At 40.6% G+C, this 12544-nt stretch overlaps 1 protein-coding gene across 7 annotated transcripts in view; it reads right to left on the reverse strand.

Annotated features, from left to right (window-relative positions):
- LOC109644001 (guanine nucleotide exchange factor VAV3-like) overlaps nucleotides 1-12544 on the reverse strand; it is a 42158-nt gene that overhangs the window by 16758 nt on the left and 12856 nt on the right. For all 7 annotated transcript variants that reach the window (XM_069511839.1, XM_069511838.1, XM_020109289.2 and 4 more), the window contains exons 10-19: nucleotides 12442-12537; nucleotides 10761-10829; nucleotides 9459-9545; nucleotides 8290-8375; nucleotides 7887-8019; nucleotides 4862-4971; nucleotides 2892-2993; nucleotides 2372-2463; nucleotides 1878-1900; nucleotides 1083-1107 (exon numbers count right to left, since the gene is read on the reverse strand). In XM_069511839.1, coding sequence (XP_069367940.1) covers nucleotides 1083-1107; nucleotides 1878-1900; nucleotides 2372-2463; nucleotides 2892-2993; nucleotides 4862-4971; nucleotides 7887-8019; nucleotides 8290-8375; nucleotides 9459-9545; nucleotides 10761-10829; nucleotides 12442-12537 — 823 coding nt within the window. The remainder of the gene's footprint in view (nucleotides 1-1082; nucleotides 1108-1877; nucleotides 1901-2371; nucleotides 2464-2891; nucleotides 2994-4861; nucleotides 4972-7886; nucleotides 8020-8289; nucleotides 8376-9458; nucleotides 9546-10760; nucleotides 10830-12441; nucleotides 12538-12544) is intronic.

A 12544-nucleotide genomic window follows, 5' to 3' on the forward strand; every position in this document is an offset into this window, starting at 1 on the left:
AGTAAGGGAAGGTGGGTGTTAGGTAACTTTACCACTCATGCACTAATCATCAAGGTCCCTCACTGTCACTGTGCTTCAGGTTTGACAACTGCTCTTTGTGATTTATGTGGGAATTGTGACAGACGTCTTGATTAAGGTTTAAACAACCGAAATGGCTCCATTGTAAAAACCAACGAGTCACTGCAGCAGGAAATTCATCTCTTTGACTCCTGAACGGCTCCAATCTCTCCTCAGGATGGCAGACAAATACAGCTACAAGCATCCAGCTAAGGCTAAGACTAAACACCCCTGCCAACTTAAGAGACACGGCCACTTACTCTCCCCCTGCCTCAAACATCGAGCCCCCTCAGACACAACTCGCTTCCAGCCACAGCTCCCCCGCTGCAAAACAGCCCGGGGGGGGGGGGGGGGGGGGGGGTATTACAGTGACCTCAGATGAATGGAATATCTCACATTCATGTTTTTATTAAGAACAATAAGCACAGCTGTCTTTCTCATAAAGCCCCTTATGGAAATTGATTTATCACAAAGGCACGGCTCAGCGGTTGAGGCCGAGGCATATAGACTGCTGCAAGAGCTTTTCTGCCAGTTTTTCTCCTGCCGTGGTTCTCGTAATGATTCCACCTCCTCCAATTCATCTCAATGCCGTCAAGGGTTTAGGCATCACAGCATGAGGTGAGAAAAGAGATTTTTTTTCCCCCTGCCTTGGTTTGGGTTCCTTTTGTGTCCTATTCTTACTCAAATATATTTTTGTCAAGAGGAAACTGTTGTTGTTCATTCCCTGCTCTGAACCCTGTGGAGAAATCCATGTCAGTGTAAATCTTCAGGGTTTTTGTGGCACAAAAAAAAAAAAAAGTGGAGTAATATTTGATGAAAAACATGAGGTGGTGGGGGTGTGATCACATCTGACGGTTAGCTTTACACCACCAGGTATCTCACTCTGGCCTTTGACTAACGGGCTGCTTTTCATCCTGTCTGTGTTTCTGTTGCAGACCCCAAGATGAAAGCAGCTTAAGAGGCACAGGGTAAGAAAAACCCTTAACAGGTTCACAAATGTAGTCAAGTGGTCAAGGCTCACTGACCTGGGTCTGCTGCTGCTGAGTTTTCCTGTTGGCAAGAGAGAGACAGAGAGAGAGCGAGAGAGAGAAAGCACAAATCATGACACAGGAAAAAGCACGAAAGACAATAAATCCAGAAAGAAATATGGAGCAGGATTATGAGAGAGGCCCTGTGCAGGATCAGCCTGACCCGAGGAGTGAGTAATACTCTTAAAGTTACCATCTGTGTGTCTTATACAGATATCGAGTTCTCTGGGAGTGAGCACTTATTATGCATAAATGTTAACATTTATTTTAAACATCCAGGATATAAAAAACACTTGACAAGTCACTCAAAGTGTGGAATACTTAGAAATAGGAATATATTATACAGCGTATGTTTAATAATCGTATATACTGTGTTTTTTGATCATGGTGTTAATATACACTCGGCGGAGAAAATGTTTGTGGAAAAGACTTCATTAAATTCTGGGCTCCCAAATCTTAAAATTAAATAGAGTCTTCAAATGAACACAAGCACAAAACTATAAACTGTAAATGTAAGAGAGAGGGCTGTGAAAATATTCAACAAGCATTTCAACATCATTTTATGACCATGTATTTAATTTGAATATTTTGGTGCATCAGTTAAATTAAATGAATGTAATAAATGTATATTCTCTAGAATGGCTTTTAAAACATTATTATATGATTATACTTGCATACAGTCTATTATATTGTGGTGGCACACTCCGGTGCATGCGTGGGTGTGTATTATATCATTTTCTGCTATGTTATAAAGCAAAAGAGTTAGCTTTAGTGTATCAGTGCAGGTCTTACCTTGGGTTTCGGCTTGGCCAAATCTGCAGAGAGGAGAGAGACAAACAACATCAACTGTCAACCTCAGCCTCGTGATGCCTCAGAGTTTATAAAGACCACGGCACTTCGGCTAAAACGGTTTGTGCAATTGAGATTTTCTTACGATGGGGAAATTTGAGTGTGAGAGTGGAGAAATAAGGAGAGGTCAGTTTGTAACAATACAAGCTGTTAGATATGTTATGTACATGGTTGACATTCAGACATGTGAGTGGTGCAAGAGAAAAGCTCATACAGTTAAAAATAGCAGATGCCCTCGCGAGCATGAATGTGCTCAGTAAATATCATTGTGATCTGCCCTTTAGATTTTCATATTTTGTGTGGATGTATTGTCCTGATGGTGGCGCCAGAGTAAAGGTCACACAAAAATATGCAGATTTATAACTCTTAAGGGACAAGGAGTTTTCAGGATAACATGTGAAAAAGGAATCAGTTTGGGGTCGTCTCCATCATCTCACCTGTTCTTCCGCACACTCCCAGTCGACCCAAACATTCCTTATGAGCCCCCAGACCACATTTAAGGCAGAGATAGCCCTGGTTAAAGATGCCCCTGGAAACAATAAATCACAGGTATAGTTCATGGACATCAGCCACCTAAAGAGAAACACCTTGACATTTTGGATTTTCCGTCTTCTGTCGAACACTCAAGAGAAGAATAATGACGCAGGAAATGTCCTTCAGCTTCCCTGAACCACAGAACTGATACCATTAACACTAGAGTACACTAACATTTCATTTCAATTAAAACCCAGTGCTAATAAGCTGCTTTCATTTTTCACATCCTGCAAAGACCCTGAGGAAAAGTGACAACATGACAACATGATGATTTGCCATCTTAGAACAATATGCATAGTGACAGTTTCTATTTGCACAGTGTCTCAGACTCACTTCACAACATTTATACTCTACTGGGACTTCATCAGCGCTACATAATTATCCCGAGTGGAAGGAGCTCGCTGCATGATGCCTGAATCATACCTGAGCAGGAGGTGACAGAAGCAACAGGATGTGATCCTTTCAAACGTGTGCATCTTGAACTGGTGGGAGTTGTGGTTGGCTTTCTCTGGTCGGATATTTGATCTGAGACATACAATAAGAAAAAAACATGGTTAAAAATTCAGTGTGTAAAATTTAACGACATCTAGACCATGGGTGCATGTACAAAATTTAACCAATTGATCATCAGTCCGTAATTGCCATCCTTATACAACCATGCAGCTCGCATTACTAAAACCGTTCGCTGATTTAATTTGTGTGTCTCAGTCGTGGGAACAAATCCCTCTAACATGATCTCAATCTGTAAAACATTAAAACCACTTAATTAATCATCAGATAACTTTCTTGTGGCAGTTTATTCAGTTTATTTTCTCCACCTGACAGAATTTTCCTCCCCAGCACATGCGTACGAGCAACGTGAAGAGGACTTGAATCAGCCCACATCCAATTTTGATTTGTGTGTGTTCAAACACGAGAGGAGGGAAACATGCAAGGTAGAAATCCGCAGCCCGTCTGGAACATGAGCAAACACGACTGACACAACAAAGAAAACATGTGTTTTTGTATTGAACACACCATCTAGAGGCCACTTAAACCGAGTGCTCCCATAAGTGAGTCCTTCATCAGTTACCCATATCGTCTTCATTGGAACAATTTTCACATTCTGAATGGTTCTGGTGTCATTACCCAGCGCACTGTGGCACACAGCTGTTTTCTGACTCAGACCCTGTATCTGAGGAAAACACTGAATCAAGACTGCTGTGAAAATGATTATTTCCCTCTTCAAATTACAGACGAGGTTTTGAGAAAGTGTCGAGGACTCAGTGGGGAAGTGCTCGTGTGTTTCCTCACTCAGTACATGGCTACACAAGCTAAAAGAGTAAAGACTGAAACTCGGCATTGATTAATGCACATTCCCACCATAGACTGTATATGAAGATGGATGACATGCTAGCTCCTCAGACATAAAACCTGCCCCCTCGATGTTAGTGGATGGAACATATACAAAAGTCAAAGTGCATGTCAAATATTTGTTTCTTAAAAGCAGTTTCTGTCATTTAAGGTGGTTCTTATGACATTGGTGTATATAAAGTGTTAATTTTTCCAGTAAGTTTGGAGTGAATTCGATTTTGATGATATCAAAACGGGGTGAAATGTCATGATTGACAGCTGAGACTGACTCATGATTGGTCTGTATTGACCTCGCTACCCAACAAATGCACAAGATGGTGGTGTTTGTATCTTTTATTCATTTGTTCATATATAAACTTCATTTCTGGGTAGTGGGACACGTGGCATCTGAATTTTTATATATATGATCCACACACTGTTTTGCTGTGATACATGTATATGAGTTACAACCTCGAACACTGTTAGAGGTGAAAATGAATTCAGGAAGGCCACAGGAGAGAGTCAGCGTGCAGAGCAGGGATATTGTTTTCATTCATATCCACTCCAAACACAAAAGCATTTCTCATTCAATCAGAGTGTAACTTCAAACCAACACCGTATTCTCCCTGATCAACATTCCAGAGAATATGAGGATATCTGCCGTCGCAAATGTCCTACTGTTGCAAAATAACACAAACAACTTACCTCCATAAAGCCCCGATTTGAGGAACCTCTTCTTTGTAGTTTATAGCTCTTTGGAACAGTTTGTGTTTAATGTGCGTGTGTGTGTGTGTGTGTGTGTGTGTGTGTGTGTGTGTGTTATCGTACTGTTGTCAGCAGTGTGTGCTTGATTACAGCTAAGACCTGATCAAACAGCGCACATGAAAGAGTCAACACCTCTCTCGGCCTTGGAATAACACGGACGCAAACAAAGGCAAACAAACACAACACACACACACACAAGTACACAGTGTGTGTTTTCTCCCTGTGATGCACACACTGGTCTTTTGTGTTGATCACAATCTGCCTGGACGGTGGTGTTCGTGTCTCTGTGTGCTTACATGGCCATTTCAAACTGATCCAGCCACTTCTTCTTCAGCTCTCTGGTCTTGAAAAAGAGTTCAAAGCCGTTGTACCCCTGCTGGTGAGTCACGTAGAACCCGTAGCACCACTGTGGAGGTCAAGAAGAGGACAGCGATCAAACCAAATGTATTTTCTTCATGCAAGTGCTGCATCATTTGCATATTTATAAATACCATGTCTAAATTTATACTGTAATGATCATCTCATGGTATGTACACTGTCAATGACGGCTGCACAGCAGGTCAGTCGTGAGCAACGTTACCCAGCAAGTGCAATCTGACTTAAAAGTGAACTGTCTTTTTCTGAATTTATTTTTTTATTTTCATGTCAGAAATCTGCGAAACCCATGGGGGGTTGTGTTGGTGTATTTGTGGGCTTAGCTGTAAACAGCGCATGATCCTCTTTAACTAGCGGCATGTAAATAGGTGCTGCTGGGATAAATGCTATTTGCGGTGAGGCTGTAAAGATGGGAAAGAAAATCAAATATACCTGATAAGCCCTCAAAAGTGAACAGTGTGGCAAGATAATATGGCAAAAGAAGTCATGGACTCCCAAAATACTCCATCCATACTCCCCACGACACAGCTAATGCCACACACGGTTATTCAAACATCGATAACAAAATTTAAATCTTGCCTGGGTAGATCGAGCTGGACATGAAGTATAATTTGCGTAAAACATGTTTTTTGTTTACAGCACATCGGCGATGGCCCTCATCGCCAAAAGCTCTTGAATCTCCTTGTCCTTCTTCGGCGTCTTCTCATCCTGAGATATGTATTCTTTTGTACGTTTATTCTTTTTAAGGCTAGAAATGTCATATAAGGGGGGTCGGCAGGAAAAACTCAGGAAAATGTGCAAAGCAATTTATAATCTCAGGAGAATGTCCAGAGTTCAGTGCATGTCTGAAAGCAGGATTAGATAGAGGCCCAAAATTGTATTAATTTAACATGAGCAATATTTAAAGAGATTCCTGTGTACATTTCTTTCTATTTGTTGGTAAGGCGGATTTATTTTTAAAAAAAACATACAGACCCCCTAACTGACCCCTTTAAAAACATGGTTGTGTTTTTTAACTTGTTTAAAATTCCCTTAACCCTGTTATGTCATCTAAATTAGACCCATGTGTCCCCTCTCTGAACCTTGTCCACCATACTGTCAAACTGGCATTTTGTTCAGGCCATCAATGATAGACAATGATGTGCAGCTATTAAAGGCGTCACCGGTCCTCACTGGCTTTAGTTGTTGTGCTGTGGTGCCACCGGGCTCACAGAGCAGCCAGACTGTGTTGGCTGTTGGATTTTGTCGACGTCAGGAGAGCTGCTGTAGTTTAACCAGAATTCAGCCCAAAGAGGACTTAAGCTGTGATGACAGTGAGGCAGAGTCTGCTAATCTGTCTCAGAGGAACCGAAGTTCAAAAGAGAGCTCAGAAGTTCGACATTTAGAACATTACCAATAAGCTTTAAGGCAAAAAAAGACCTGCCATAGACCTCAACTACTGCTGTCAGATTTCATAGAGGCATTAACATCAATTAAATAAAAGCCAGGGTGTTCAGATATGTGCTTGTTTTCTCTTCACTGATACATTCAGGGAGGCAACCATCCAGAAAAGCCAGAGTTTTCAACCCCTGGAAGTAGCACCACTTACAGGTTAAATGCCTGGCCCATGGGCACGATTGGCCAGCCCTGCACAGTCCTGAGTGTTTTTCGAGCCCCTCTGAAGTGTTAAATCATTGATGACTGTGTGGGTGTTCAGTGGCACCACATTCACACACACACTGAAGTTTCATTTAGCAGAAAATGATATATAGCTATAAGCAGCCTTGGAGGACTGCACACATTCATCACCTGATATTAGCATCTCTGTCCTGCGGTGTGTGTGTGTGTGTGTGTGTGTGTGTGTGTGTGTGTGTGTGTGTGTGTGTGTGTGGTGAGGTGGATGAAGGTACCCACAGTATCTGTACCTCGGTGAATATCTGTCATCTCTTCCTGTTCTTTTCTTTTCTTGTCTCGCTGCAAATAATTTCTTCTGCACGTGTCTGTGTCTTCTTGTGCAGCATGTGATTAATGGAGCTTTTTCGTTAGAAGGTTGATGAGATAAAAATGAAGCGTACTGACATATCTAAACATACGCAGCTAAATTGCACTGCTCGTGTCATATATGTTAAGTACAATGCGGTTAATTTGGGAAATCATGTTTGACACGACCATGAATAATGACTAACGCTTCCAGAAAAGATGCATCAAGCCCATAAACATGCACGTACGAAACCAATCCTTGCAATGTGAATACCCGACACAAACACTGAAACACCAAGCACACATACATCATGGCTGAACAATGAGGTGAATGAGGATGATAATAGAGTCCCTCTGATAAAAACCACAGAACCATCCTATGCTGGCAAGCTGTCACTTTCACATTAGCAACCAGCACCAGAGTGAGAGGAAACCATCTGTGAGCATTCATCAACAAGACATCAACAAGTCCCCTCCACTACACACGGCCTGCAGACTTTCAAAAAAGAAAAAAAAAAAAACATATGCAGAATAAACTATATGAGGCGTCAAAACAGAGGTTTGCAGGTTTCCAGTGAGGAGAAAAAACCCCACTGACCCTCCACCAGCAGATAAGAGGATACTGCTAAGTTATTCAACATTATTTTAGCAATAAAAGCTGCTGCCAAACATTTCCTAGTGTTCTTTCTTGGTATGAGAGATAGTGAGTACATTAAGATGGATGATACGACAGCTCCTCAAAAGAAGAGTATAATCATCTTGATTGCCTCCTGGTGGCTGGCTGCAGTATAGGTCATAGTGGATGCGCCAGAAGACCGAACAAGGACATTCTAGATAGTTATTACCACACTTATGAATGTCCAAGTGATCACTTTTCAAGTAATTTGGGTTTGATGCTATAAAAACGCCAGATGACGTTGTGCAAGATAAAAGTATTTGAATCCAGGATACTCCAGCGAGTCGTCAATGGATTTGAGGAGTACTGACCTTTTTCCCCTCTTTGTCAGACATAGGGTTGTTGGTGATCTTGAAGTAGTTGAGGTCGAGCACGTCCTTCATCTCGTAGTTGTCTCCTCGTCTCTTGCAAACAATGACAGCCACGTCAAATAAAAAGATGTGTCTGTCCAAAAAAAAGTTGTGTATTCAAATCGTTGTATTATTATTATTGTGACGAATTACAAGTAAATAATACAAGTCATATTCATTTAGATGAAGCTGCATAGATTACAAAGTCAATGATGGATCGTGGGGCTTGTTGTATATTATGATAGCAGACATCATCAGGGATTTTTTAAAGTTGTATTTATCAACTCCTTTGACAGTGGTAATATTCTTTTGTGTCTTTCACTCATACTCTAATGTCTTTTTAAGGACAATGAAGTAGAACAACCTGTCTTGTTTCCTCTTGTCAACACTGGAGATCATGCGCACCTCTCCGTCTCCTTTGGGCCGTCCAAAGGTGATGAGAGACTGACTCTGAAAGCAAAATAAAAGTGAATACCAGGACACATTTTCACAGCATCTGTTGCAGTGTCAGTCTCCTTTAGTCTCAAGTCTGATGTGCAACATGTTCGGTCCTGTCAGCTTTTTTTGATTTGATCAGACCTTCTCCTAGAATCATATTGTTAAAAATGATTATCTGTGTATTGTTTTTGTTTGCATGAAAATCGTTGAGCTGTGGGTTTTTTAACCACAAGGTCTCCAGTGCATTTTGTTTTCTTCCTGTTAGACACAGACATCGGATTTGTCTCAGCTACATCGAGATTTAACCCAAACACCAGATCTAACCAGATTCCTGGTTCATATCGCTCCTCTGCTGCAGCTCCTCAGTAAAACGTGTTGACATCACCTCTGGTTGTATCTTGTGATCACCGATGACATTCACTTAATTCACCAATCTGGTTGAATCAACACGAGGAGAAGATCTTTACAGCCTGACAAGCTCTCATGCTCTTACCCATGATACCTCTGCTGCTGGTTTTCCTTTTCTGCTGCTGGTTCTTTCTTATCACATCCCACATCCTGTTCTACTTTTGCGTTACCAAACTTTGTGGTAGTTCAGCTCACATCAGACATGGCCCAGAGGGAACGTTCATATCAACACTAAAAGCTACATCATCTGCCTGACGTGAAATAAAAAAGTTAATTTGAGATTTTTATTACATCAATGATTAATTTATTAACATGCAGATGTATTCTAACTGTTGATTAACACACTGATTGTTTTCTCAAGTAAAGATATTTCAGTAACATAATATAATGTGAATGTGCCATTGATAATATCCCAGAGCATAATAAAATAATAATTTAAGGGCGGAACATTAAGAGATTTAACTTAAAGAAAATAATCTTTTTTTCCTTTTTTTTTAAACTACAATAATCAATTCATCATTAAAATAGTAACTTGGTAATTTTCTGTGGACTTACTGACTTACTGATCAATTACTGGCTTCATGTCATTAGATGGAAACATTTTGGAAAATGTAAGTTATAAATATACAATAAAGGTGTAAAATGTCTCAGCTTCTAATAGTTTTAGGAAAAAGATTTTTGGTTTACCATGTTTTCGATGGACCTCTGGTACTGGTCGATCTCCCTGAGCGTCTCATTATCTCTCTTCACCTCGTTGACATACTGAGCCAGGTCCTGGGCAGACACACACACACATCATACACACGTAGTCTATGTAAGTTTAGGTCTGTTCAGTATGGAGGTCGTGAAATACATGTACGTCAGAAAACACTGGACATATTTATTAGTAAAAATATTGACATTACATTTAAAGGGATCGTTTGAACATATCGGGAGACACGATTATTCAAACCTCATGTACTTGGATACTTCTTGGTGCGAAACATAGAACATATATAAAGATTGATGACGTGACGGCTTGTATAAAGTGAAACCCTGTTATTTATATTGCCCCCTGGTGACTGGCTGCCGTAGATGGCATAAATCCAACATGCCTCCTCCATGTTAGTGAATGGGACGTGGACGAAAACTAAAAAGTCGAAGATACAGGCTAAATAATTTTTCCTCAAAGAAGATTTTGTCATTGTAGGTTACTCAGATCACACACATGGCTCCAAATTACATCATGGATATTCTAGCCTTTGTATATAAGGGAGAAATGTATAAGTGCAGGGGCGTTGCGACAGGCTAGGCAAAGCAGGCGATTTCCTGGGGCCCTAAGGTGAAAAGGGACCCCAAAAAATGACTGCAGTTCACAGCAACTACATTTATTTAAGAACCCCTTGAAATTCAGCTGCGTACAGAAGACCGCAACAACACCATGGTCCAAAACCCCCTAATGAGGTTGCAGGCAGTATAATGTTTAAAAGTGCAGTTTATTCAGGGGATGGATTTGTGAGTCAAAGTCTTTATCAGATAGTTTTGTGTCACAAACCATCTTTCTATGCTAAACTCACCGAATCAGTTGCCGGCCGCAGAGTCAGATTTAACACACAGATATGAGAGGGGGATAAGTTTTCACTTGGCAAGAAAGCAAATAAGCAAAAATACGTTGTGTGAGTGTTTTGTGAGCCTCTGGGAGCGCAGAATGTATTCAATCTAAATATTATGAATCAAGTGTTCAAATTGTCAAAAGTTATGTATTTGCTGCATTTCTGTCGCGGACTCCTCGGGGCATTCACTCACACGCTCTTATGTGATGGAAATGTAAAGTTTTCATCAATTCACACCGGTCTGAAGCAGTGAAACATGAATGATGCATGAGTTTTTTCTTTTCTCCGTCTGATAACAGTTGACGGTGGCAGAGATTTTGGAATTATCTGCTAAATCAGCCTGCTGCTGGTAACAAGTTGAAATCACTGTGATTACACGATAAAGCCCTGCACTTACTTTCATGGCGTCGAGAGCGATCTTCAGGTTACTCTTGTCAGCAGCATCGTGGGTGTGTTTGACTAACTCCTGACGGAGGAGAACAGAGAGGACATGATGGACCACATTCAGACGAACACGTGACTCTGCATTTTGATTCGATGAGAAGAAGACTTGTTGTGTCATGTTGTTCTCATTTTGTACTCAGAAGACAGCACATTTTTTAGTTTACATTAGACATATAAATATTTCATATTCTTCAGGTAATACCATACAAAGTATATTTGAACACACTCGTCATGATCTGCTCTTGTTGTCACTTCCCAAATTGTTACTGAAAAAGAAAAGGTTTCTTTTATTATTATTATAAGAAGTATAAAAACATGGACGTTCTGATGGTATCACCCCGCCGCACACGTGTTCTTTTGATTAATCAACACATGGGAGTGTATTTGGAGACAGTGGCCTGCACAGAGGAACCGATCTGTTGATGAAATCTGTCCAGAGTCTCGTGTGGAAGACCGGTTTCATTAACACAAGTCAGACAGAAAACGAGACACTCACACTGGTCCATGTCAGTGTGATAACATGATTATGTTCCACGTGTGACACCACTCTCACCATGTCAGTAAGAAAGAAAATAACCGCATCATTCTTCTTCTTCATTACTTCTAAACACATGCAGCCAAGCAGCAGAAAAACAACACTTCATTATAAATGGTAATTTGTACATTATATGTTTAATATCAAAAGATAGGCGTGTTTGCCCTTTATTACAAATGAAACAAAAACAAGAGATTAACTATTCCTCTGTGTTTTAGAAGCTAAAGCGCTGTCGCATCCACTCTCACTTAATTTCCGCTTCACCTCCTCCTCTTCCCTTTATTCCCTTCTTTTTGCCCCTTCCCAAAGTGCCTCCCCAGGGTAGGGCGTGACTGAGAACACTCACCATTTAGACCATTACTCTCTACAACCATTTAAAACTGCTCTTCAGTCATTGTCCTGATCTGCACTGCCAGCCATACACTGGCCTCTGGTTCATACTAACCAGGGGAGACGTCACAGTGACCGGGGGGGGGGGGGGCAATGCAGGGATTTTTTAAAAAGCTGTTTGTCACAGGAAGCAAAAAATATACGCGATCATCTCACACTGTACAGAACTTCAAGACACTATAGAAATTATAACTAACTATCAGATATATATATATGGTCTTATTATATAATTACTAATTGCAGGTATTTAGATGAGAGACACACTGGAAATGAAACATCTTTACCTAAAAATCCTTTTATATTGTTTCTGTAAACTGAAGTCTTGAGATTAATTGATTAAATGAAATTGTCAATGGTGTTTTTTACAGTGCGGATCTGTTTGGACACTGTGAAGGGGGGGGAATGTGTGGACAATGGCGCCATCGAGTGGACACATTTAAAACATCCTGCAAGTTTAATCGGCTGATTTAAAGATGACAAAACCTCTCGATGAAGAAAATTTGCACTAATCATTGATAAAAGAAATAAAATATGAATGTATGCAACAAACATGAAAGTTTGAGTCCCTCCAACAGAAGGTAATATCTGTGCAATGTGGATACATGCAGCACTGCCGAGATATATCTAAAGTGTGATGCATAAAAAAATATCTTCCACAACAAATCAATCACCATCATCTCAGACAGACACAGCAACAGAATCTCTTTACCTGAAGAAGCAGATGGTACTTCAAGACTCTCTGCATCGGAACCACCAGCAGGTCCCTCAGTGTAAACTTCCCATTGTTGGCCCTTTTGGAGCACTCCTGGAAT

This window comes from Paralichthys olivaceus, chromosome 16 (genome assembly GCF_024713975.1).
Source record: "Paralichthys olivaceus isolate ysfri-2021 chromosome 16, ASM2471397v2, whole genome shotgun sequence".
In the NCBI taxonomy this organism is placed as follows: Eukaryota; Metazoa; Chordata; class Actinopteri; order Pleuronectiformes; family Paralichthyidae; genus Paralichthys; species Paralichthys olivaceus.